Raw genomic sequence first — 27,922 nt, 5'->3', positions numbered from 1 at the left:
TATGGCATTTTTATTCTTAATTATTTTTTTACCAGTAATGGTGGTGATCTGCGATTTTTAGCGGGACTGCGACATTATGGCGGACAGATTGGATACTTTTGACACTATTTTGGGAACAGTGACTTTATACAGCGATCAGAGCTACAAATAGCCACTGATTACTGTATAAATTACACTGGCAGGGAAGGGGTTAAACAATAGAGGGGGCGACCAAGGGGTTAAATGTGTTCCCTGGATGTGTTCTAACTGTAGGGGTATGGGCTCACTAGAACACGACAGAGATTATTGCTCCCAATGACAGGGAGCAGTAGATACCTGTCATGTCACTAGGCAGAACAGGGAAATGCCTTGTTTACATCTCCCCGTTCTGCCTCTCCTCACCACAATTGCGGGCCACTGGCGAACATCGAGTTCGTGAGACTCGCGGGCACGCTCCCGCTGCGCACGCCACTAGGTGGCAAATTCAAACGGACTTACAGGTACGCCCCTTTGCCTTCCCGTGCCTTTCTGCTGATGTAAATCAGTGTGCGTTGGTTGGCAAGTGGTTAAGGGGGTAAATCCTTCCGGTCCATAAGTGGTTAAGCAAGGTGCTAGCAGGCTTTCAACAAGCTTCAGTGCTGAAGCCTGCTAGTAGCTTGCGTAAAGTGGAAATCAGAACTCCCATTAGGATCGATGTTCAACATTTGCAAGCTGGAGCTGAATGGTGCTTTGAAAGCTTCAACAAAGCTTGCTGGAAGCTCTGCAAATGCTGCATCAAAGGCTGCTGTTCATACTGCTCTTAAACAAGCTGAAACAAGCCTAGGATAGGACTTTTACTTCTAAATGTTTTAATGTAATACACATTTACATGATTTGCAATAAAAAAAAAAATGACTGTAACTTTGGACCTACGTTAAGTCCACACACCTCTAACTGTGTTTTTCTGTATGGTTTTCTAGACAGCATTAAGAGGTTGTGCCAGTATGAGGATGTATCAGTGAGGCACATCCATGAGTATTTCAAAGACGATCTGACCTACATATTGGAAAATGTCAATGCTCATGCCCTCCTGACCGAACTGCATTCTCGGAATGTGCTAAATGCAGAGGTAAGATAAAACATATTTTTTATTTCTTACATCAAAGTAATGAGTATTATATAGAAAAATGTTTGTGCTCAGCTTTTCATTGTATACATTCAAGACCTCAGTTTTTTCTTTTTTTTTACTGAATTTTTTTAAATCTTTAACTAGTAAAAACCTGTAAAAACCTTAACATATAAACTTTAATCCAAAAACATTATCGTGATATAAATTGAGATAACACCACCGATTACGCTAACCCTTTCTTCATAATTACAGCATTTCCTCTGTCATCTCTGTTACACAATTGCTAAGAATGTTCATGTTTTGTGACCTGTAAATAACTGAATCACTTGTTGTCCAGGGCAATTTTTTTAATTTTTCATGCACATGAAATCAGCATTTTATGCAATAAAATTATTTAGAATCCCCAGACAGTATGTGTTTTCTGAAAGCAGAGACCCTGGAGAATAAATGTTTTGCAGTTTAAATTTTTCAGGAAAAAACACACTTAAATTAATTGAGATGCACAGAAACACAACATAATATCACATCTTCAATCTCTCCCTCTCTAGTGGCACCTTCCCCTCCCCTCTAAAACATGCGCAGATCACTCCCATACTTAAAAAGCCCTCACTGGACCCCACCAATCTGAACAAATTAAGACCCATCTCATTGCTCTCATTCACCTCTAAACTTCTAGAACACTTATGCCCCGTACACACGGTCGGACTTTGTTCGGACATTCCGACGACAAAATCCTAGGATTTTTTCCGACGGATGTTGGCTCAAACTTGTCTTGCATACACACGGTCACACAAAGTTGTCGGAAAATCCGATCGTTCTGAACGCGGTGACGTAAAATGGGGCAGTGGCCAATAGCTTTCATCTTTTTATTTATTCTGAGCATGCGTGGCACTTTGTCCGCCGGATTTGTGTACACACGATCGGAATTTCCAACAACGGATTTTGTTGTCGGAAAATGTTATATCCTGGTCTCAAACTTTGTGTGTCGGAAAATCCGATTGAAAATGTGTGATGGAGCCTACACACAGTCAGAATTTCCGACAACAAGGTCCTATCACACATTTTCCGTCGGAAAATCCGACTGTGTGTACGGGGCATTAGTCTACAACCGTCTTAGATCCTACCTCAGTGAAAATAACTTTCCTGACCCATTACAGTCTGGCTTTCGCTCGCATCAGTCCACGGAAACTGCTTTACTAAAACTCACTAACGATTTACTAACTGCTAAAACCAACAGCCAATACTCCATACTCCTACTACTTGACCTCTCTGCGGCCTTTGATACTATTGACCACCCGCTCCTTATCAATAAACTACATTCCCTTGGCCTCCAAGATTCTGCTCTATCCTGGTTCTCGGCCTATTTATCACAGCACTCCTTCAGTGTCACCTACAACTCTGTCTCCACTTCTCCATTGCCCCTTTCTGAGGGGGTCCCCCAAGGCTTTGTTTTTGGACCCCTTCTCTTCTCTATCTACACTTCCTCCCTTGGTCACTTGATAACCGCCCACAGCTTCCAATACCACTTATACGCTGATGACACCCAAATTTATCTGTCTACTCCTCACCTCACTCCTTCAGTCTCCTCTCGCATTACTAACTTACTAACTGACATATCAGCATGGATGTTGCACCACTTCCTTAAACTAAATCTCTCTAAAACTGAGCTATTAATATTCCCCCCTGCACATACCCCCCTCCATGACTTTTCCATCAAAATCAACAATGCAACCATCAGGCCCTCCCCTCACGCCAGGGTACTAGGTGTAATCCTAGACTCTGACTTGTCATTTCAGCCCCAAGTCCAATCGTCGTCAAAAGTTTGTAGAATTCACCTCCGTAACATCTCTAACATACGTCCATTTTTAACAAATGAAACCACCAAGCTCCTCATTCACTCCCTTGTTATATCTCGCCTTGACTATTGCAACTCCCTTCTCATTGGCCTGCCTCTCTATAAGCTATGCCCTCTCCAGTCTACCATGAATGCTGCTGCCAGACTTATCCACCTTACCAACCGCTCAGTGTCTGCCAACCCTCTCCTCCAATTCCTACACTGGCTTCCAATCACCCAGCGAATTCAACTCAAAATACTAACCACAACATACAAAGCCATTCACAACTCTGCCCCGAGCTATATCACCAATCTTGTTTCCAAATATCACCCAAATCGTCCTCTCCGCACTTTTCAAGACCTCCTACTCTCAAGCTCTCTTGTCTCCTCCTCCCATGCACCTCTCCAGGATTTCTCCAGAGCCACTCCCATCCTCTGGAACTCGCTACCTCCACTGGTCCGGCTATCTCCTACTCTTGCTACCTTCAGGCGATCCCTGAAAACTCATCTCTTCAGGGAAGCCTATCATGTCTCCAACTAATCTCCTACCACTTCCATCAGCTCATTCCCCACAGTTACAACCTTTTGTACCACCTGCCCCACCCTATTAGATTGTAAGCTCTTCTGAGCAGGGCCCTCTTAATCCTCTTGTATTTTATTGTATTGTAACTGTATTGTCTCCTTTTATATTGTAAAGAGCTGTGTAAACCGTTGGCGCTATATAAATCCTGTATAATAATAGTAATAATAATATCCAATTACTTGGTAAAATATAAAAGATGGGGTTTCATTGAAAAATAGATACCAAATATGTCAAGACTCAAAATTGCATGCTCCCATGAAATGGCTACAGTACCTAAGTGACACTTTAGAAACCATTGCAGGTTATTGTTTTAGATTTAACCGTGAATTATGGTCATACAATTATTGTTCTCACTCCAACATTCACAGCAATACCTAAATGTGTGAACTTTACATGGGCAGGTTATGGGGAACTCTTTATGGTGACATCAGAGATCTGTTAAACCTTCAATTTCTCCCCCATTCTTTACTGCAGCTAATCAAGCACCGATGGTTATACATTATTGGCTACAGTAGCTGAGGAATGACAGCTCTGAAACCAGAAGTGACAAATTCATGATTGCTTCCGGGTTCATCTGTCACAGAGGAGATTGGGCAATTAATGTTCCTCGATTCTCTCAGTATCTAACTATTCCAGCTGTTTACCATGGTTCCAGGATCTCTGGAGGAACAGGAATGCCCGGGAACTACCATGGGCAGCAGCTGGGGGGAGTCAACACTTCTAACTACCGTAAAAGGGATCAGTAGAGCCACCAGGATCACTTTTACTAAACAGATGATTGCCGGTTGCAAAAAATAGGATATTGTCCCTCCACACCCCCACTTGCTCATTCTTCCATAGGTAAGAGTGAGGTCCCTTCAGCTGCCTGCACCCTCCTGAGATATTCACGTCACACATCGCTGAAAGCTGTAGGTCAGTCAGAAAGTGCTGAAGGTATATAATCAAGAGGAATGAGGAAGTGGGAGTGTAAAGGAGAAATATTAAAATGTTTACAGGTCATAAAATATGAAAATTCTTAGCAATTGCGTAATAGAGGGGAAGGAGAATGGCAAAGTACAATAATGGGTGAAAGGTCTGCTTTAAAGTGTATCTGTCACTTTAGTACAAAACAAAGTGCAGCGCTTATCAAAATCAAAAAAACGTGAGCATCTAATAATTGTAAAAAAAAACAAGTCCTTGCAACACCATGCACAAGTGACAATACATAAGTGAAATCAAATAAATAAGTGAAACTAGTGCACGAAAGTGCAAAAAAGTATGATAGTGTTTCCAGAGTGGCTCCAGAAAAAAGAGGAGGGACAGGCAGACAAAAAGCTCCTAATGACATCCAGTGGAAATAAAGGTAAAGTTGGCTGCTTACCAAAAGATATTGGCTTTCAAATAAATGAAAAGCCAAGTAATGCTTTAGGGAATGTAGCCCAAACAAATCCACACTGGTTGTAGCAACCCTGGGTGCCCTCAAATCCTCGGTTCTACTCGCAGTATCAGGCGGTATGCATGATATGAAATTCACATTGTTGAAGATAAAAACATGCATGCCTGTATAGTTGCTGCAGCAAAGACCAGAATCTCGGCAAAGTGATCCTTCTGGCTGGCGACTGCTATGCATGGTGACGCCACATCTGGTACCGTCCAACACATTTTGTCATACATTGGATGTCATCAGGGGCTTGGCTTTACCTGTCACTTTGCCTGTTTAATGCAAATTGGCCAGTTCTCTTCTTTGGGCACCCCACACTTAACAAATTTTACGTTTGTCGCATTCCCCCACCACTGTGTCTGCAGAAGCAGTGAGAAATACATTGATCATGTATGCGCATTTCTCTCCTTTCTCCCAGAATGCAGTACTGGGTGGTCAATCACCTGGTCTGACCATCGTTACATATGTAAAGAAAAGTGATCACCAAAGCTAAATTTCAGGAAGAAATAACGTGCACAAATAATGTAGTTCTGTATTAAAAAATAAATTATTACATCTATTTTTAAGTGCAACCAGCATAAGTACCTCAATTTGTCTTTGAATCTTTCTCCTTTAACCCCCTGTACAGCAGAGCTCAAAATTTGGGGAAGGAAGGGCAGTGGCGAGGCATCAATCATGTATGCTGCATGTAACTGTACTAAGAATACGATAATTAGAGAGAGGAGAGTGAGCAGAGAGATGACCTCATCAGTCCTCTGAAATCTATTCACTGTTCAATCAGCATGCTCAGGGTGGAGAAAGCACATCGTCCAATCAAAGAGAAAAAAATCCGGCACCACAATGTCTCAAAGATAAAACATATGAGATTATATTAGATCCATCCATAAAAAGGAATGAGAACACAGCTCTCAATCTCCATCTCTGCAGCCTCAGCTGCACTGAATGAATGAGTGAATAGGAATAGCTCTGTACAGAGCTTCCCCTCCATTCACAAACTGAACACATGGTTTACTATGTTTCAGTTATGAAAGAACAGAGTCAAATACATTTACCGGCCACATTTTCAATTATTCATAATTACAGGTATTGATTCCTTTTTATGGATGGATCTAATAAAATCGCATATGCTTAATCTTTGAGACACCGTGGTGCCAGATTTTTTTCTCTTTGATTGGAAGATTGAATGCCTGAGTCCTGGGGTTATCTGAGCACATGAGTCTCCATCTCATCCTGTTTATTATTAATGGTTATTTTGGGGTAGCAGCATGATTTTTGGAGATGTATGGAGAAAGCACATCAATGCTTTCCTTCTACAGTTGAAAACTGTAACAAAGAAATACAAATCCTTTGGCAGCTCCCACGTGCAGTATGTGTTTTATCTGTTATTTGTTTGATTCCCTGGAGTTTAACTTGAACCCTGTATAAGCTTCAAGTCAGTGGCTTAATTAGAGTCTTCAGGGCTCCGGTGCAAGAAACCACAAAGAGACCCCAGACCCCCGGCCAGGGCCCTTCCTTCCGAGCCTGGTGATGGAATGCCAGGGCCTGGACGCAAGCGGGACCTTTTTGACCCTGTTAGTTCCGCCACTGGTGTCAGTAGTTTTTTTTTTTGTCTCACTATTTTATTTCTTACAATATTATTTTTTTATGATTATTTACTATTTTTTTAAGAAGCCCCATTGGGGAGATTTGTTGAGATATCAGGGGTCTACCTGCGCGTCGGGACCCTTTGTGGTAAGAGCGCGCTATATTAAGATTCAACTCAACTCAACCTTTGAGACAGAGAAAGGAGAATGAGAACACAGCTCTGAATCTCCATCTCTGCAGCCTCAGCTGCACTGAATGAATGAGTGAATAGGAATAGCTCTGTACAGAGCTTCCCCTCCATTCACAAACTAAACACATGGTTTACTATGTTTCAGTTATGAAAGAACAGAGTCAAATACATTTACCGGCCACATTTTCAATGACACATTTACTGGCCTCTTCACTGCTCTCCATCCTGACAGATCCCCCTAAACCAGCAGAAGTGTGGGGAATAAGGGAGGGGGCCAGTAGAGAGCAGGGGGGCCGGGAGTGAGCTCAGGGGAGCTGGGGAGTACACGGGGGCAGCAGAAAAAAGCTAAATAGGAGAAGCAGTGGGGGGCTGCATATAGAAGAACCAACCTCTCCATTTTCCTCCTGCAGCCGCTGAATGTCGCTTCTACTCCTCTCCCTCTTGCAGGCATTCAGCGGCAGGAGTAGGAGGAGATTTGAGATTGGTTCCTCTATATGCAGCTGCCCTCACCGCTCCTATCCAGCAGCATGGGGCTGGGTCGCAATTGCAACCCCTGTGACACCTGTAGGTATTGCCCCTGCTTCCAGTGTGTAATTTATCAAATTACCTTGTTCTAATTGATACAACACAATTTATGTCTGGGCCAATGATAGTAGTTTGAGTTACATTATTATGAATACAAATATTATGATTACATTAGATCATGAAGCAATATTGTGATAACTACAGCAAAATAAACAATATATCTCTACTTAAGATCTATTTGTCAATCAAAAATGAACTTGGGGATGTTTCCTTTGCTAACCGTTTGTTAGAAGATATTTTGAGATTGGGAAGAAATGCTGTGATTGGATTTTGGGAATGTCTCTACACGCTACCAAAAGAGCATCTTCATCCTCACCTATTGGCAATTCTGGATGAACTCAATCAGAAAGGTAACAGTATGTTGTGTGTGAAATCATCAATTGGATACAATGTTAAGTTATAAAAATATTAATGCCACCAGTGCTGGGATGAAAATGCAGTTAAAGCAGCTGTATATCAATCCCTAAAAAGGGAAATATCACAATCTCCCTCCAAACTATAATATACAAGGAAAAGAGAGCACACGGCTGCCCTAGTGTAATTCCATTTTAATGATACAAATGCAAAATCAAACAATAGAGGATTGTACTCACAAACATGGGACTTAGATCGCATGTACAGCAGGATGTATGTCTACCTTCCTGGCCTGTATAACTGGGTTGGCTCCCAAGAATGAGTGGTGATGGTATGAGAAGTCACTGCGGACTCTGTTTCCTCATCTCGTCAGGCTGTGTCTGCTGTAGGGCACGCGCACGGTCCAGCCAGTGCTGCGTGATGTCACTCGCAGCCGGAGAGGAAGGACAAGGTGAGTGAGATGTCTGCTCTTTAGCTAACAAAAAACGGTTACCAAGACTACATGTTTCGGAGGCGTGGCCTCCTTCTTCAGGTCTTGACTATTTTTCCCTCCAAACTATGCAGCTCTGACCTGCTAACTCAATATCAATGTTTCCCTAAGGGCAAACACATGCACCTATAGATATCAGAGAAAAACATAACAATAAAAGATATATGTGATAACTCAATAAAGTGTCCGTGCACTATAATAGTCTCTTATATATAAAACTGAAAAAGTGCTGTAGTGCTGTGCAATCATTTCTTCAAAAATATCAAGGAGTCAGCAAAACACCAAAAAAGTGCCAAAGTTCTGTGCAACTAATTCTTTGCACGTGTCAAGAATCTTAAAACAAAGTGCTTCAGTGATCCACCACCTTTGCCACACCAGAGAACGCCCCTGATGGTCATGACCACCGACTCTGATGTTCCTCAACGCTCACTATCATTAGGGGGTCACCTCTCCTCTGTTCACTTATCCACCACTCCTCTCACAGGACACACACAGGAGTCACATGAAAAAACAAGGGGGATAAGCCATGAGTGTGGAGGAATACCAGAGCCACTGTGAATCCCTTGATGATAATATGCTATACATGACTTACCTGTAGTGGGTGGTCATGACCATCTGGTGAGTTTTCTTGTGTGGCAAAGGTGGTGGATCAGTGGAGCATGTTGTTTTAAGATTCTTGACTATTATAGTGCATGGACACTTTTGCTGCATTATGACATTTTTTTTCTCTGATACCTAGAGGTGAATGTGTTTGCCCTTAGGGAAACATTGGTATAGCAGGTCAGCACTGCATAGTTTGGAGTGAAAATATTGAGTTATAGCAGTTATCACAGTGGCAAATACAGGATTTGTATCTGGGGAGAACACCAACAATCATATTCAATGAGTTGCACAATGCATTAAAGCCTAACGCCACTCAAAACATTTTGTTGGATCTACAGTGTATAATGCACAGACTTTGGTAGACTTGGAAACTCTGTCAGATTTTGATTACTGTTCATGATACCATTGTGAAGATGTCCCCTCATTTCCTTAAAGCGGTTATAAAGGCTGAAAGTTTTTTGCCTTCATGCATTCTATGCCTCCCCAGCCCCCCCCCCAATACTCACCGGAGCTCCCTCTTGATCCAGCGATGTGCACGAGAGCCTTGGCTGTTCTGGGACTCCCTCTCTTCATTGGCAAAGACAGCAGTGGGAGCCATTGGCATTTAGCTTAAATACTCCTTCTAGAGGGTCAAAAAAACTGCTACATCTGCATCTCAGGCTCTCAATTTTCCACCAAATCTATGTATGAATGCTAATGCCGCGTACACACGAGCGGACTTTACGGCGGACTTTGCCCGGCGGACTGGATTTCGTCGGACAATTCGATGTGTGTGGGCTCCAGCGGACTTTGTTTTCTCAAAAGTTGGACGGACTTAGATTTGAAACTTGTTTAAAATTTATCCGTTGAAATCGAGTCCGGTCGAAAAGTCCGCCGTCTGTATGCTAGTTCACGGACAAAAAGCCACGCTAGGGCAGCTATTGGCTACTGGCTATGAACTTCCTTGTTTTAGTCCGGTCGTACGTCATCACGTACGAATTCGACGGACTTTGGTGGATTGTGTGTAGGCAAGTCCGTTCATTCACAAAGTCCGTCGGAAAGTACGTCGAAAAGTCCGCCGGGCAAAGTCCGCCGTAAAGTCCGCTCGTGTGTACGCGGCATTAGAGTCATTTATGAGAGCCAGTGAATCTGATACACCAGATTGGACTCTGCACAGGAACCAAGATCCAGGTGAACTTTGTTAAGATGATACTAAACCCTAGTAATTACATTTCAGTTAATGAGGCCCAGAATTACACATAATATTCCTTTTTTTTCTCTTGGCTGGTCCCCAAATCAATAACCCCCCTTCCCGTTTGAAGTAATCTCCTTTATTAGTCAGCTGCTAATGAAACACATGTCTGAACACACTCCCCGTGGGGACTGTGTGCATCCATTTAAACACACAGCACCTGACAATCCACACCCCTGCTCCTTCCTTCTAGACAACTCCAGGATCCAATCACACCCCTGCCCTCACTGCCTCATCTACAACCTGAAGTTTGTGGGACAACACAGATCTTATGGGACACAAGAGGTTGAGAGGTGGGACTTCCATTAGTCAGTCTTTGTTTTCCAGCACATCCCTCATTACTCATAAACTCATTATTGTGTTCCTCAAACCATTCTTGAATCACTTGTGCAGTGTGGCAGGGAGCATTATCCTGCTGAAAGAGGCCACTGCCATCAGGGAATACTAATTCAATGAAAGGGTGTACTTGGTCAGCAAAAATGTTTAAGTAGGTTGTACATTTCAAAGCAACATCCACATGAATGTCAAGACCAAAGTTTCTCAGCAGAACATTGCCCAAAGCATCACACTAAAAAAGAGAAAATCTGCTGCACTCAAACAAAAAAACTCAAAAGCGGATGACACAATATTGCTGGGTACAATAACAAAAGAAATAGGGGTAAGAATGTAGCGCTAATTAATGGTGGTAGTTTAAGACATATAGGTACATTCAATAGCACAAAAAATTGCAGTCCATCTGGAAAACTCCAATGAGATAGACTGACACCCGACACAACTGACTCTTACCGCCAGTGTATAGGACATACACATTGAACAAATGGCTGAAAAGTCAAATTCACAACTCCTATTCATCGAACGGTCCACCAATTGGGCAAGGAACTGTCAGGGGCCCTAAAATCCTGAAGGCTGCTCCTAAGGTGTATGGAGCCTCAGCAGGATCTCTGGTTGCAGCTGCAGTGGTCTTCAACGTGAACCTCGCTGTTCCTGTGGAGTTTATCTCCCAGCCAAGGTTGAAAAGATACAGCCATCTGTCTCTGGTGGGTCTATGATAGAGGATTCCTTGCCCAATTGGTGGACCGTTCGATGAATAGGAGTTGTGAATTTGGCTTTTCAGCCATTTGCTCAATGTGTATGTCCTATACACTGGCGGTAAGAGTCAGTTGTGTTGGATGTCGGCAATGGTTCACCTATTTTCTATCTCATTGGAGTTTTCCAGATGGACTGCAATTTTTTGTGCCAAAGCATCACACTGCTTCTGCTTCTACACCCCTCCACTCAGTACCGTGTGCTGAACATTTCTTGGAAATAACAATACGAAGAGATCCAGGTTTCCCATAATGGCTTATAAACACAAAACCTAAAATCAGTAACGTAAAAACATATGTCTTTATCTCCATGATTGGTACAATGATGAGCGTTTGATACAGGTATAAAGGGTATGCTTTCCATTTAGATATCTTTCTCATTTGTATTAGTATATTTTTTAAAGGGGTGTGCTTTATTTGCATATGTTCAGGATCTGTCATCTGTTTTTCTTTTTAAAGGCGAGTCACTGGTGGAGCAGATTCTGCTAGATAAACATGGACACGCGCTATCTCCAGAGCTGAAAGGTAAAAAAGCATACACTATCTTTAAATTATATATGAAGCCAGATTTATCATTAAATTTAGATGTTATTTCAAAAGTAGACATGTGCAGTTTGTTTCATACCGAATCAAAATTCGGACATATTATTCATTATTCCGAGATGCATCCAAATTTCCGAATTACAATAGTAACGAATTTAAACAAATCCGAAATAAGGAAATTAAATTCGTCCGGAATTCCAAATAAGTCAAAATCAAATTTGAAAACAATAATGGAATGAAATAGAATAGAAAATAAAGGAATAGAATAAAAAAAAAATAGAATAGAATAGAATAAAATTACAAAGACTATAATCGTCTTTCGAGTTTCAAATAGAATGAAATTGAATAGAATAGATTAGAATAGAATAGAAAAGAATAGAAAAAAACGATAGAATTCAATACAATAGATATAACCATCTTCCGAAATTCGAATTTTGAATAGATTAGAATAGAATAGAAAAGATTAGAATAGAAAATAAGAGGAATAATAGATTAGAAGAGAAAATAATAGAAAACAATAGAATAGAACATAAGAGAATAGAAAAGAATATAATAGAAAAAACAATAGAATTTAATAGAATAAAATAGAATAGAATAGAAAGAATATAACCATCTTCTGAAATTCAAATTTCGAATAGAATCATTTTTTTAATTAAAAAAAAAATAGATTAAAATAAAATAGAAAATAATTTAATAGAACATGCGAGAATAAAATAGAAAAGAATAGAATAGAAAATACAATAGAATAGAACACATTAAAAAGAATATAACTGTCTTCCAAAATGTTAAATTCTAATAGAATGAATATGAATTCAAATAGAAGAGATTAGAGTAGAAAACAAAATAATAGAATAGAAAAAAAAATGTAAATAAGAGAGTAGAAAAGATTAGACTTGAAAAAACTATGGAATAAAATAGAATAAATTAGAAAAAATATAACCGTCACCAGAAATTTGAATTCCAAATATAATAAATTCAAATTCAAATGCAAATTCGAAGTCGGACTGAATTTTTGAAATTCGATCGAATTTAAAGTCGACTAAATTCTGAAAATCTGAATCGAACTTCAATTAATTCTATTAGAAATTTGAATTTTGGAAGACGGTTATATTCTAATTTATTCTATTCTATTCTATTCTATTTCTATTTTTCTATTCTATTGCTTTTTTTCTATTCTTTTCTACTCTCTTGTTTTCTATTCTGTTTTTTTCTATTCTATTCAAATTCAAATTTATTCTGAAATTCAAATTTATAATAGAATAAATTCGAATTTGAATGCCAATTCGAATTAGATTAATTTTTTTTTTTTCGAATTCGGTCAAATTTCAATTTGAGAGAATATGAAAATTTCGTATCGAATTAGAAAACAGATAAACGAAATGAATTCCAAAAATGAATTAAACTAATTTAACCACTTGCTTACTGGGCACTTATACCCCCTTCCTGCCCAGGCCAATTTTCAGCACTGTCACACTTTGAATGAAAATTGCGCGGTCATGCTACACTGTACCTATATAAATTTTTTAGCATTTTTTTTACACACAAATAGAGCTTTCCTTTGGTGGTATTTAATCATTACTGGGTTTTTTTTATTTTTGCTAAACAAACAAAAAAAGACTAAAAATTTAGAAAAAAAAACTTTTCAGAGTTTGTTATAAAATTTTGCAAACAGGTAATTTTTCTCCTTCACTGATGAGCGCTGATGAGGCTGCATTGATAGGCACTGATAAGGCAGCACTGATGAGCACTGATAGGTGGCATGATGGGCACTGATAGGTGGCACTGATGGGCACTTGTAGGTGGCACTGATAATGAGGCACTGATGGACACTGATTGGCAGCACTGATGGGCACTAATAGGTGGCACTGGTGGGCACTGCTTAGCAGTATGGACGGGCACTGGTAAGTGGCACTGGTGGGCACTGCTTAGCAATACTGATGGGCACTGGTAAGTGGCACTGGTAGGTGACACTGGTGGGCACTGCTTAACAGCAGTGGCTGTCGGTGTGAGGGACCAATGTCCCTCTTACATAAGCTGGTAATCGGCTTGTTTTTCGCAGCGGAGGAAAAAAAAGCATATTACCAGCTTCTGTTTACATCACGTGATCAGCTGTCATTGGCTGACAGCTGATCACGTGGGTAAGGGCCGGGATTGGCCCCTTACTCCAATCTGTGATTAGCTGTGTCCCAAGGACTCGTGATCACAGAGCGCACCACCCGGGCAGCATACATGGACGCCCTCCCGGCAGTTTAAGCCCACGCTGAAGCCGTCTTTCGGCTATAGCACGGGCTTCAAGTGGTTAACAAATTTAACTAAACACATTCATTTAAATAATAAATCGAAACAAAACAGAACTAAACATTTTGTTTCATTCTGCACATGTCTATTCAAAAGTCTTTTTCAATATTTTAAAATATGCACTTTCATTTAAATAAAACCATGTGATCCTGCCAGAAAGGTCTTTTTTTAGGCACATCCTGTTATAGGATGACAACCCTCTCTCTGTCTGTCTCCCAGTTGTGCTCCTGTGTTGTCACCCGGTCTCACAGGCATCTGATGGAAACTGCAAGTGGCCATTTTAACTCACATTATGCAGGCATGGTCAGCTATTGTCTTCATCAGAAAACCTCCCCTAAGAAATGCCACACAGCCATCCCTGAAGATGCAACAAAAGCTAAATATTCACCTGGTTTTTATCAAAATGGTAATTGTTTATGAAGTACAGTGCTACCCAAAATCAAAATGTAATCCGTCCTCAGATGCGGAGGCTGAATTTGTTTCCTTTTTTAATCCAGCCACTTCCTGCCTGAGGGTGACAACACTCAATTACTCAATATAAGCTGCTCTTCTAATTTGCAGCACACTCAAAGTATATAGATAAAGTCTGAATGTTCAGTAGGGGAGGAATCAAAAACACTTGAGTGGAAGGGGTTAATTCAACACAAAGAAATGCAGCTCCCAGCAAAGATCTGGGACAGATCACTCCAAAGATAGGTAAAAGAGTAAACCAAAGGACGCATGATCAGAGTGTAGAATGGCTTATTGTACAGGGATAAATAGCACACTTACATAAAGGGAACCTGAAGTACAGCATGAGGGCAGGAGCTGTGTCACAGGTGGATACACAGAGAACCGACCCTGTATGCTGGCTGCTCAGGAAAGACCAGACCCACCAAATGGATGGAAGTAAGTGGCGTCCCAGCCGCCTCTCCTGCACCTCGCTCAGGCATCGTCAAGGTGTAGGAGAAGGGGAGGACTGCTATGCATTTCTGGTGCTCTGCCCCCTTTGTAAAGCTCTGAGCTATGTGTTTCTGGGGCTCTGCCCCTTTGTCAAGCTCTAAGCTATGTGTTTCTGGGGCTCTGCCCCTTTGTCAAACTCTGAGCTTGACAGAGAGGTAAGAGCCCCAGAATTAGGTAGCGATCCTCCCTTTCTCCCACACATTGATTGTGCCAGAGCAAGGTGCAAGAGAGGCAGCTGGGATGTGGCTTGCTTTCATCCATTTGGCAGGTATGGTCTCTCCTGAGTAGGGATGGGTGAACAGTTCGGCCCGAGCATAAGTTCGGGCTGAACTTTCGTTATTCAGTCGTTCGGCGAACAGGTCGTTCGACCATTTGTTCGGCCCCCGAACTGACCACAATGCACCACAAAGCAGTGAAAGCTTCAGCCAATCAGGGCACAGAGCACTGTCAGAGTCATAATTGGACACTGTCATCATGACTTTATCCAATCATGGCTTATTCCCGCCAAACAGTATAAAAGTATTCTTTAAATGGCAGCCATTTTCAGTGTGATTTCGGTGAGGAGAGAGATAGAACAGGGCTCTGTTCAGTGCTATTATTTAGTTAGTGTGCTATTTTGCTTCAATTGTCAGTGTAGAATATTAGTTTAGTGTCAGTCTAGGGATAGTGTGAGTGTAGTGAGGAGGACTATCATTCAACTTTTCCATAGTGTGCAGCTAGAGTAGGGACAGCTCAGATAGTTTCACTGTAGTGTAGTGAGACCGTGTCATTCATACTTACATTAGTGTAGAGTAGGGACAGCTCATATAGTTTCAGTGTAGTGAGACCATGTCAGTCACCTTAACATTAGTGTATCGCTAGAGTAGGGACAATTCAGATAACGTCAGTGTAATGACGGTTGAACACCGTCTATTTGATTGCATTACTGCCAGTTTAACACCATTTACTTCTGTGTGTGTTACTGCCAGTTTAATGCCATATTGTTTTGTGTGCGTTACTACCAGTTTAACGCCATAGTTTTGCATGCATTACTGCCAGTTTAACACCATATAGTTCTGTGTGCATTGCTGCCAGTTTAGCGCCATATTGTGTTGTGTGCATTACTGCCAGTTTAATGCCATATAGTTTTGTGTGCGTTACTGCCAGTTTAACGCCATATCATTTTGTGTGTGTTACTGCCAGTTTAACGCCATATAGTTTTGCGTGCGTTACTGCCAGTTTAACGCCATATAGTTTTGTACTGTCATTTCCTCTGTTTAGTAAGTTTGCCCGTGCTATCCAGCCACAGCATGCAGAGGAGGTGGTGGACTGGCTTACTAAACCTTCTTCATCCTCCTCATCCTCTGTCACGCAAGCAGAGACAAGTGTGCAATCCCCTGCAGTTGCCAGAGTGGATAAACCTGCCTCCTTGTCCACATCTATTCCTGCCATAGCCCAACATCAGCCATTGAGGAGTCAGCTGAGTAATTTGAGCACAGCGTCAGCCACTTGCCCCTTGATGATGCCCAGCCATTACAGGATTCAGATGTTGGTTCTGAGGTTGCGGATGACAGGAACGTGACTAAACTAAAGGGAAGGGAATGGTGGAGCAAGTTACACCTAAAAGTGGACAAATAATTCAAATGACCAACTTTTTATAAACAAGTATAGTATCTGTTACTGTAACCGTAATCTGCATAAAAAGAAAGAGGGGCACCAGGTGCGCATGCGCGGGACTTCCGGGAAGACGTGCTGAACGGGAGCTCCGTCCCGGCCAAGCCTTCCGCGGTCCCCAGACGCAGCTATCACAAGCGGAACCCTTAACTTTCTATACCCCCTGATAGAGGAGTGCCGTGGGCACGTTTCTATATGCAGAGCCGCATCCAGAAATCAACTTACCTTCGGCCTGCTCGCCCCCACTACCTCCAAGATGGCGGCCGCGGCCTCCTCTCACAGAGACACAGGAGAAGGAGACTCCATTGCGGACATCCCCGCTGAGGATCAGCATGCCACCCTCAGGATGGAATCCCCAGTGAGTACTAAATCACCTAAGACTGTATACTCCACCAGCACAGATTCCCTCTTCAACAGAGCCCTGTCTGACATGCTTCATATCCCCACATTGCACTCTTCTACCCACCTCTCAGCCACACAGCAGGCTGCCCTCCCTAACTCTCCCCACCAGACAGACATGGCCCAGCTCCTGAACTGTTTCTCAGATATGCTCGCTGCAGGCCTGGCCCAGAATGCCACACACATAACCACATCTATAAAGGCTGATTTACAGAGCTTGGGGGCACGCATAGATGTGATCGAACAAGCAGTAGACCACACAGTAGCTCGCACTAACCAGAATACGGACTGTATTCACTTGCTGCAAGACCAACTTGACATTGCGCTAGGGAAGATCGACGATTTAGAAAATCGTAATCGGAGATGCAACTTCCGCATAGAGGTATCCCTGAATCTGTAACTAACGTTCATGAGACAGTGAAGCTTTTAATGCAAGAAATTATCCCGGATATTTCAAGCCATAAACTAGAGATTGACAGGGCCCACAGAACCCTGCAACCACCCCGGTAGGATGGTCTCCCGAGGGATATAGTGGTTAAACCCCACTATTACGAGACCAAGGAAGAAATTATGAAAAGATCTCGGAATCTGCAGCATGAGGGCAGGAGCTGTGTCACAGGTGGATACACAGAGAACCGACCCTGTATGCTGGCTGCTCAGGAAAGACCAGACCCACCAAATGGATGGAAGTAAGTGGCGTCCCAGCCACCTCTCCTGCACCTCGCTCAGGCATCGTCAAGGTGTAGGAGAAGGGGAGGACTGCTATGCATTTCTGGTGCTCTGCCCCCTTTGTAAAGCTCTGAGCTATGTGTTTCTGGGGCTCTGCCCCTTTGTCAAGCTCTAAGCTATGTGTTTCTGGGGCTCTACCCCTTTGTCAAACTCTGAGCTTGACAGAGAGGTAAGAGCCCCAGAATTAGGTAGCGATCCTCCCTTTCTCCCACACATTGATTGTGCCAGAGCAAGGTGCAAGAGAGGCAGCTGGGATGTGGCTTGCTTTCATCCATTTGGCAGGTATGGTCTCTCCTGAGTAGGGATGGGTGAACAGTTCGGCCCGAGCATAAGTTCGGGCTGAACTTTCGTTATTCAGTCGTTCGGCGAACAGGTCGTTCGACCATTTGTTCGGCCCCCGAACTGACCACAATGCACCACAAAGCAGTGAAAGCTTCAGCCAATCAGGGCACAGAGCACTGTCAGAGTCATAATTGGACACTGTCATCATGACTTTATCCAATCATGGCTTATTCCCGCCAAACAGTATAAAAGTATTCTTTAAATGGCAGCCATTTTTAGTGTGATTTCGGTGAGGAGAGAGATAGAACAGGGCTCTGTTCAGTGCTATTATTTAGTTAGTGTGCTATTTTGCTTCAATTGTCAGTGTAGAATATTAGTTTAGTGTCAGTCTAGGGATAGTGTGAGTGTAGTGAGGAGGACTATCATTCAACTTTTCCATAGTGTGCAGCTAGAGTAGGGACAGCTCAGATAGTTTCACTGTAGTGTAGTGAGACCGTGTCATTCATACTTACATTAGTGTAGAGTAGGGACAGCTCATATAGTTTCAGTGTAGTGAGACCGTGTCAGTCACCTTAACATTAGTGTATCGCTAGAGTAGGGACAATTCAGATAACGTCAGTGTAATGACGGTTGAACACCGTCTATTTGATTGCATTACTGCCAGTTTAACACCATTTACTTCTGTGTGTGTTACTGCCAGTTTAATGCCATATTGTTTTGTGTGCGTTACTACCAGTTTAACGCCATAGTTTTGCATGCATTACTGCCAGTTTAACACCATATAGTTCTGTGTGCATTGCTGCCAGTTTAGCGCCATATTGTGTTGTGTGCATTACTGCCAGTTTAATGCCATATAGTTTTGTGTGCGTTACTGCCAGTTTAACGCCATATCATTTTGTGTGTGTTACTGCCAGTTTAACGCCATATAGTTTTGCGTGCGTTACTGCCAGTTTAACGCCATATAGTTTTGTACTGTCATTTCCTCTGTTTAGTAAGTTTGCCCGTGCTATCCAGCCACAGCATGCAGAGGAGGTGGTGGACTGGCTTACTAAACCTTCTTCATCCTCCTCATCCTCTGTCACGCAAGCAGAGACAAGTGTGCAGTCCCCTGCAGTTGCCAGAGTGGATAAACCTGCCTCCTTGTCCACATCTATTCCTGCCATAGCCCAACATCAGCCATTGAGGAGTCAGCTGAGTAATTTGAGCACAGCGTCAGCCACTTGCCCCTTGATGATGCCCAGCCATTACAGGATTCAGATGTTGGTTCTGAGGTTGCGGATGACAGGAACGTGACTAAACTAAAGGGAAGGGAATGGTGGAGCAAGTTACACCTAAAAGTGGACAAATAATTCAAATGACCAACTTTTTATAAACAAGTATAGTATCTGTTACTGTAACCGTAATCTGCATAAAAAGAAAGAGGGGCACCAGGTGCGCATGCGCGGGACTTCCGGGAAGACGTGCTGAACGGGAGCTCCGTCCCGGCCAAGCCTTCCGCGGTCCTCAGACGCAGCTATCACAAGCGGAACCCCTAACTTTCTATACCCCCTGATAGAGGAGTGCCGTGGGCACGTTTCTATATGCAGAGCCGCATCCAGAAATCAACTTACCTTCGGCCTGCTCGCCCCCACTACCTCCAAGATGGGGGCCGCGGCCTCCTCTCACAGAGACACAGGAGAAGGAGACTCCATTGCGGACATCCCCGCTGAGGATCAGCATGCCACCCTCAGGATGGAATCCCCAGTGAGTACTAAATCACCTAAGACTGTATACTCCACCAGCACAGATTCCCTCTTCAACAGAGCCCTGTCTGACATGCTTCATATCCCCACATTGCACTCTTCTACCCACCTCTCAGCCACACAGCAGGCTGCCCTCCCTAACTCTCCCCACCAGACAGACATGGCCCAGCTCCTGAACTGTTTCTCAGATATGCTCGCTGCAGGCCTGGCCCAGAATGCCACACAAATAACCACATCTATAAAGGCTGATTTACAGAGCTTGGGGGCACGCATAGATGTGATCGAACAAGCAGTAGACCACACAGTAGCTCGCACTAACCAGAATACGGACTGTATTCAATTGCTGCAAGACCAACTTGACATTGCGCTAGGGAAGATCGACGATTTAGAAAATCGTAATCGGAGATGCAACTTCCGCATAGAGGTATCCCTGAATCTGTAACTAACGTTCATGAGACAGTGAAGCTTTTAATGCAAGAAATTATCCCGGATATTTCAAGCCATAAACTAGAGATTGACAGGGCCCACAGAACCCTGCAACCACCCCGGTAGGATGGTCTCCCGAGGGATATAGTGGTTAAACCCCACTATTACGAGACCAAGGAAGAAATTATGAAAAGATCTCGGAATCTGCAGCATGAGGGCAGGAGCTGTGTCACAAGTGGATACACAGAGAACCGACCCTGTATGCTGGCTGCTCAGGAAAGACCAGACCCACCAAATGGATGGAAGTAAGTGGCGTCCCAGCCACCTCTCCTGCACCTCGCTCAGGCATCGTCAAGGTGTAGGAGAAGGGGAGGACTGCTATGCATTTCTGGTGCTCTGCCCCCTTTGTAAAGCTCTGAGCTATGTGTTTCTGGGGCTCTGCCCCTTTGTCAAGCTCTAAGCTATGTGTTTCTGGGGCTCTGCCCCTTTGTCAAACTCTGAGCTTGACAGAGAGGTAAGAGCCCCAGAATTAGGTAGCGATCCTCCCTTTCTCCCACACATTGATTGTGCCAGAGCAAGGTGCAAGAGAGGCAGCTGGGATGTGGCTTGCTTTCATCCATTTGGCAGGTATGGTCTCTCCTGAGTAGGGATGGGTGAACAGTTCGGCCCGAGCATAAGTTCGGGCTGAACTTTCGTTATTCAGTCGTTCGGCGAACAGGTCGTTCGATCATTTGTTCGGCCCCCGAACTGACCACAATGCACCACAAAGCAGTGAAAGCTTCAGCCAATCAGGGCACAGAGCACTGTCAGAGTCATAATTGGACACTGTCATCATGACTTTATCCAATCATGGCTTATTCCCGCCAAACAGTATAAAAGTATTCTTTAAATGGCAGCCATTTTCAGTGTGATTTCGGTGAGGAGAGAGATAGAACAGGGCTCTGTTCAATGCTATTATTTAGTTAGTGTGCTATTTTGCTTCAATTGTCAGTGTAGAATATTAGTTTAGTGTCAGTCTAGGGATAGTGTGAGTGTAGTGAGGAGGACTATCATTCAACTTTTCCATAGTGTGCAGCTAGAGTAGGGACAGCTCAGATAGTTTCACTGTAGTGTAGTGAGACCGTGTCATTCATACTTACATTAGTGTAGAGTAGGGACAGCTCATATAGTTTCAGTGTAGTGAGACCGTGTCAGTCACCTTAACATTAGTGTATCGCTAGAGTAGGGACAATTCAGATAACGTCAGTGTAATGACGGTTGAACACCGTCTATTTGATTGCATTACTGCCAGTTTAACACCATTTACTTCTGTGTGTGTTACTGCCAGTTTAATGCCATATTGTTTTGTGTGCGTTACTACCAGTTTAACGCCATAGTTTTGCATGCATTACTGCCAGTTTAACACCATATAGTTCTGTGTGCATTGCTGCCAGTTTAGCGCCATATTGTGTTGTGTGCATTACTGCCAGTTTAATGCCATATAGTTTTGTGTGCGTTACTGCCAGTTTAACGCCATATCATTTTGTGTGTGTTACTGCCAGTTTAACGCCATATAGTTTTGCGTGCGTTACTGCCAGTTTAACGCCATATAGTTTTGTACTGTCATTTCCTCTGTTTAGTAAGTTTGCCCGTGCTATCCAGCCACAGCATGCAGAGGAGGTGGTGGACTGGCTTACTAAACCTTCTTCATCCTCCTCATCCTCTGTCACGCAAGCAGAGACAAGTGTGCAGTCCCCTGCAGTTGCCAGAGTGGATAAACCTGCCTCCTTGTCCACATCTATTCCTGCCATAGCCCAACATCAGCCATTGAGGAGTCAGCTGAGTAATTTGAGCACAGCGTCAGCCACTTGCCCCTTGATGATGCCCAGCCATTACAGGATTCAGATGTTGGTTCTGAGGTTGCGGATGACAGGAACGTGACTAAACTAAAGGGAAGGGAATGGTGGAGCAAGTTACACCTAAAAGTGGACAAATAATTCAAATGACCAACTTTTTATAAACAAGTATAGTATCTGTTACTGTAACCGTAATCTGCATAAAAAGAAAGAGGGGCACCAGGTGCGCATGCGCGGGACTTCCGGGAAGACGTGCTGAACGGGAGCTCCGTCCCGGCCAAGCCTTCCGCGGTCCCCAGACGCAGCTATCACAAGCGGAACCCCTAACTTTCTATACCCCCTGATAGAGGAGTGCCGTGGGCACGTTTCTATATGCAGAGCCACATCCAGAAATCAACTTACCTTCGGCCTGCTCGCCCCCACTACCTCCAAGATGGGGGCCGCGGCCTCCTCTCACAGAGACACAGGAGAAGGAGACTCCATTGCGGACATCCCCGCTGAGGATCAGCATGCCACCCTCAGGATGGAATCCCCAGTGAGTACTAAATCACCTAAGACTGTATACTCCACCAGCACAGATTCCCTCTTCAACAGAGCCCTGTCTGACATGCTTCATATCCCCACATTGCACTCTTCTACCCACCTCTCAGCCACACAGCAGGCTGCCCTCCCTAACTCTCCCCACCAGACAGACATGGCCCAGCTCCTGAACTGTTTCTCAGATATGCTCGCTGCAGGCCTGGCCCAGAATGCCACACAAATAACCACATCTATAAAGGCTGATTTACAGAGCTTGGGGGCACGCATAGATGTGATCGAACAAGCAGTAGACCACACAGTAGCTCGCACTAACCAGAATACGGACTGTATTCAATTGCTGCAAGACCAACTTGACATTGCGCTAGGGAAGATCGACGATTTAGAAAATTGTAATCGGAGATGCAACTTCCGCATAGAGGTATCCCTGAATCTGTAACTAACGTTCATGAGACAGTGAAGCTTTTAATGCAAGAAATTATCCCGGATATTTCAAGCCATAAACTAGAGATTGACAGGGCCCACAGAACCCTGCAACCACCCCGGTAGGATGGTCTCCTGAGGGATATAGTGGTTAAACCCCACTATTACGAGACCAAGGAAGAAATTATGAAAAGATCTCGGAATCTGGACAACCTGTCCTTCCAAGGAAAAAAAGATTCAAGTCTTTGCGGACATTTCCAAGACCACAATTCTAAAGAGGAGAGCACTAAAACCTCTTCTTGAAATCCTCTCACAGAGATCAATCAAGTACCGTTGGTCCTTTCCTTTTCGCCTCCTGTTTCAACACAAAGAAAAATCATACGGCTTCTCTTCATTCCAAGAGGGGGAACACTTACTCCTGCGATTGGGATTTATTTCCCAGGAAGTTTCTACCCAGGAACCCCCATCCAAGCCAAGTTCTTCTAAGAGACCCCCTCCAGGCAGCCCCATCACTCCTATTTGGAACAAACAACAAACGAAGCGCCACCGTGACTCTTTTCCACCCAGATGACTCCCTCTCAGCTGGGCCCTACAAGGCCTGTGTTGATACCTCTCCTCTTCCAGGATTTTCCACTTAACTGAGGGGTAACTGAGTTCACCCTATCCATCCACGAGATCAGCAGTATTTCTCCGACACTCTTCGCTTAGCTCATCTCTGTGATGATGAATGGAGATGGACCTGAGTGGTCGGACATTTTTTTTTTAGGCATATACTCCCATGTCTTCAGGAGGGACCGTCCTAGTTGGTCTCCTGGGTCCAGATGGCCCCTAGGCTTAGCATCATACTCCAATCCACTATCCCCTCCCTCCCTTCCCTTCCACTTCCCTTTCCCTGTTTCCCCTCTCCATCTCCGATTATTTGAGGGACGATGCCTAATGTATATTTTGTTCTAATACTCTTATGCATTGTAGCTGTTTGCTCTTGTTTCTCTTAGAGGGTATGTTACTGTTTTTATTTACGTTTGCCAAAATTTTTCTCCTTTTTTTTGTTCAGGTATATATACAAAATAAGTTAACCTCCACATTTTAGAGGTTCCATATCACCCCTAAGGCTGGGGACCCGGCGGCCCGGCCGGGCTAGCATTGCCACTCCCTCTGTTGTAATCGAGAGGGACCCTCCCTCTGGTTGCACCAGATATACAACCTCGGCTGAGGTTGTTCTTGTTTTTCCGAGACCCCCTTTTTTTTTTCCTCAGGTCTCGGGTTTGAACTGAACTTAACAGTCCAGTACCTATTTTTACTAGGCACTTAAGCCTGGTCTTTTTTGAAGTTAGTAGTTTGCTTTCATTAATTATTCTCCCTCTCTTTCCTTATTTTCTTCTTATTCCCCTCTCTTCTTTTCCTTTCACCCTTCATTTATTTCAGGCATGTGCGCAGGAGACCATCATGCTCCAGAATCTTCCGCTGCGGCTTCAAGCTCTCCCTCCCAGTCTCAGATTCGCATCAGATAGGACTCGGGTAGGTCCACACAAAATACACCAGTTTCACTCCTCTTGTGACTATGGCTGATTCTCCTCCTTTACAGAGGGCGCTTAAGATTGCCTCTGATAACACCCAAGGGCTCAACTCCCCCGTCAAAAGGCGTAAAGCCTTTCAAAGCTATAATTCTAGGGGTCTAGATATTGTTCTTCTCCAGGAAACCCATTTTCCCTCAAATTACTCTCCTTCCTTCCTACACCATAAATACCCCACTTTTTTCCTCGCAAACGCTTGCGAGAAAAAACGGGGGGTTGCCATCCTAATCTCTAAACAGACACTATTCTCACACGCTTTGACAATTAAAGACAATGATGGGAGATATATATTAGTCAAAGGCTCAATTGAGGGTAACCTCTACACCATCATCTCCTACTATGCACCTAACAAGGGCCAAGCTAAATTCTTCTCCTCCTTACTTGCCGATCTCTCACCCCACTTTGAAGGTAGGGTGATCATGGGCGGGGACTCCAACATCATGTTTGACCAGATTCTCAATAAATCGGACCAGGGGATCCCTCACTTGAAAAAAACCCCCAAACAGAGTCTCCAGATTGCCAGACTTCTTCACTCAGTAGGCCTTATTGATACATGGAGAGAAATCAATCCCTCAACAAGGGACTATACACACTATTCAGCCCCCCACAAAACCTATGCTAGAATCGACCATGTCTTCATGTCAAACTCTGATATACACACTGCCACCCAAGCCTCTATCCAAGATGTTCCGTGGTCTCATCACTCCCTAGTACTTTTAAGATTATCTAACTCGTTATCCCCCCCTGGCTCCTGACTCTGGCGACTAAATGAAAAAATCTTATCTAACCCTGTCCACCGTACTATATTGGAGAAAGACATTAAAGAGTATTTTTTGATTAATGACTCTGAGGACATCTCTCCCAGTACCCTTTGGAACGCCCACAAGGTGATAATTAGAGGGAAACTGATCCAATTCTCTGCCAAATTAAAACGAGAACGGCAAGCAGACATTTTGAAGCTAGAGAAAGAGTTTAAAGACCTCAGTATTTCTCATAAACGAAATCCCAACCCCATTACCCTCTCTAAACTTGACACTATTAGATTGTCCCTCAACTCAGCCTTGACCTCCAATGCAGACAAACATCTTCACTGGATTAGTGGCAGTCACTATTTGCGCGCGAATAAATTTGGCCCCCAGTTAGCGGCCAAACTTACCCCGAAACATAGGTCTTTTGCCCTACCCAAAATAAAATCTCAGTCAGGCTCACTTACCCAAAATCCTGAAAAAATCCTAAAAACATTCCAATCATTTTACGCCAACCTTTATTCTGACAATTGTCCGATTTCCCAACAAAATTTAGACTAGTTTCTCGAGAAAATCCCACTGTCAAAAATCTCTGAATCACATCGCTCCATATTAGAGTCCCCATTTCTTGAAACTGAGATCCGAGCAGTCATAAAAGATCTTAGAAAAGATTCTGCCCCAGGCCCGGATGGATTCTCAAACTATTACTACAAAACCTTCACAGATGGTCTCTCTCCGTATCTGGTTCGTCTCTTCAACTACTTAAGCAAGTCCTCCCCTCTAGACCCTAATGCTAACCTAGCTTTCATCTCATATTCCTAAACCGGGTAAAGATCCCAGCGAAGTGAGCAACTACAGACCTATTTCATTGATCAATAACGATTTAAAAATTATGACGAAAATTTTATCGAACAGACTCGCTTCCTTTATAGGATCTTACATACATAAGGATCAGGTGGGGTTCATTCCGGGGAGACAGGGTCCAGGCCAGATACGGAGAGCAATTAATGCAGTTTCCCTAATGAAGTCTGGGTGGGATGGGGGGCCCCCTCAGGAGGGCCTCCTCCTATCCATTGATCTCCAAAAAGCATTTGACACGGTGGCTTGGCTCTACCTTTTCACGATCCTACGTAAATGGGGCTTTGGTCCAAACTTTATTAATGTCTTGGTAGCCCTATATCACCAACCTAAAGCACAGGTTAGAATACAAGGACACCTCTCGGACAGATTCACTATACAGAAGGGAACGAGGCAAGGATGCCCTCTCTCCCCTCTTCTTTTCGCAGTGGCTATCGAATCATTAGCCATTGCGATAAGACAACATCCGGATATCCATGGAGTCCGCTGTGGACAATTTATCCACAAATGCGCTTTATTCGCGGATGATGTCCTCCTGTTCACCACATCCCCCTTAATTTCTATCCCCAACATAATTCAACTGTTACACGACTTTGAACTCGCTTCCGGACTTAAGGTTAATGTCTCCAAATCAGTCGCCCTCAATGTATCCACCCCCCAAGACATTGAAAACAATCTAAGAAATAAATTTCCATTTTCGTGGAACCCCACCTCCATCCCTTATCTCGGCATTAACCTTACATCCAGTATCGACCTAATGTTTAAACATAACTTTCTTCCCATGTTCAAAAAACTCAATGATGACCTGACCCAATGGTCTCTTTATAATCTATCTTGGTTAGCCAAAGAACGCGGTCAAAATGACGCTTCTACCTAGGATTTTATACCTTTTTCGCTCCCTTCCTATCCCAGTCCCCAAATCGCACGTTCAACGCTTACAATCCGCCATAATCCGATTTATTTGGGACAAAAAAGGACATAGATTTTCAAAAGAGGTGCTGTTTAGACCCAGAAAGAAGGGAGGCCTTGACCTACCTAACCTATGGTGGTACTATCAGGCAGCACAGTTAAGCCAATTTTCCACAATTTACCTCAAGGGTTCCAAACCAGACTGGGTGAGCATGGAATGAGAGGCAACCCCCAACTTTACTTTGGATTATTTACTTTGGAACATCCCTAAAAAACGCCCCCCTATACTAGCTCCTACTTTGTCTCATTCAATGAAGTTATGTGACTCCCTCCATAAGCTAAGACCTCTAATATCTACTTGGCACCCACTTACACATATTTTCAGGAACCCCAACTTCCCCCCTGGCTTATACATTCGAGCATTCAAATGGTGGCTAGACAAAGGCCTCTACAGAATTGGACAATTCTTTAACTCTAATGGTCCCCTCACTTTGGCATACTGCACTTCTAAACTCGAAATGCCCCCAGCCGAAAAATTTAGGTTTTATCAATTATCACATTTCTTGAATCAGTTATGGAAGAGCGGTGACAACCATCTCTCAGTAACTCCCTATGAACAATGGTGCGCTTCAGCCTTAGACACAAGGGGAGGTATCTCTCTCATATATTCATCTTTAGCGGAGCCCTTTGAGAAAGCGGCCTACATGGTGAGCTGGGAGCGGGATCTTGGTTTCAGCTGGGATTTGGATGTTTGGCATTCTAACTTTGCCCGATCCTTCAAAGGTATTGTGAACACGTCTCTAAACGAAGCTAGTCTTAAGACTCTTACACGCTGGTACCTGGTACCTTCACGTCTGGCCAAATTTTACCCACAAACGTCACCTCTTTGTTTTAGAGGATGCATTCATACAGGTATGCTTTTACACATTCTATGGGAGTGCCCCAAAATTAGAATGTTTTGGAACAGGATTTTCTCTCTT

At 43.5% G+C, this 27,922-nt stretch overlaps 1 protein-coding gene across 1 annotated transcript in view; it reads left to right on the top strand.

The window, feature by feature from the left end:
- Window positions 1-27,922, top strand: part of LOC141133460 (NACHT, LRR and PYD domains-containing protein 3-like) — a 94,646-nt gene that overhangs the window by 17,842 nt on the left and 48,882 nt on the right. The window contains exons 4-6 of the mRNA XM_073622847.1: window positions 939-1,087; window positions 7,456-7,633; window positions 11,506-11,571. Coding sequence (XP_073478948.1) covers window positions 939-1,087; window positions 7,456-7,633; window positions 11,506-11,571 — 393 coding nt within the window. The remainder of the gene's footprint in view (window positions 1-938; window positions 1,088-7,455; window positions 7,634-11,505; window positions 11,572-27,922) is intronic.

The sequence above is a fragment of the Aquarana catesbeiana genome, linkage group LG03 (genome assembly GCF_042186555.1).
Source record: "Aquarana catesbeiana isolate 2022-GZ linkage group LG03, ASM4218655v1, whole genome shotgun sequence".
NCBI classification, from domain to species: Eukaryota; Metazoa; Chordata; class Amphibia; order Anura; family Ranidae; genus Aquarana; species Aquarana catesbeiana.
This window is presented reverse-complemented; position numbering and strand designations above follow the sequence as displayed.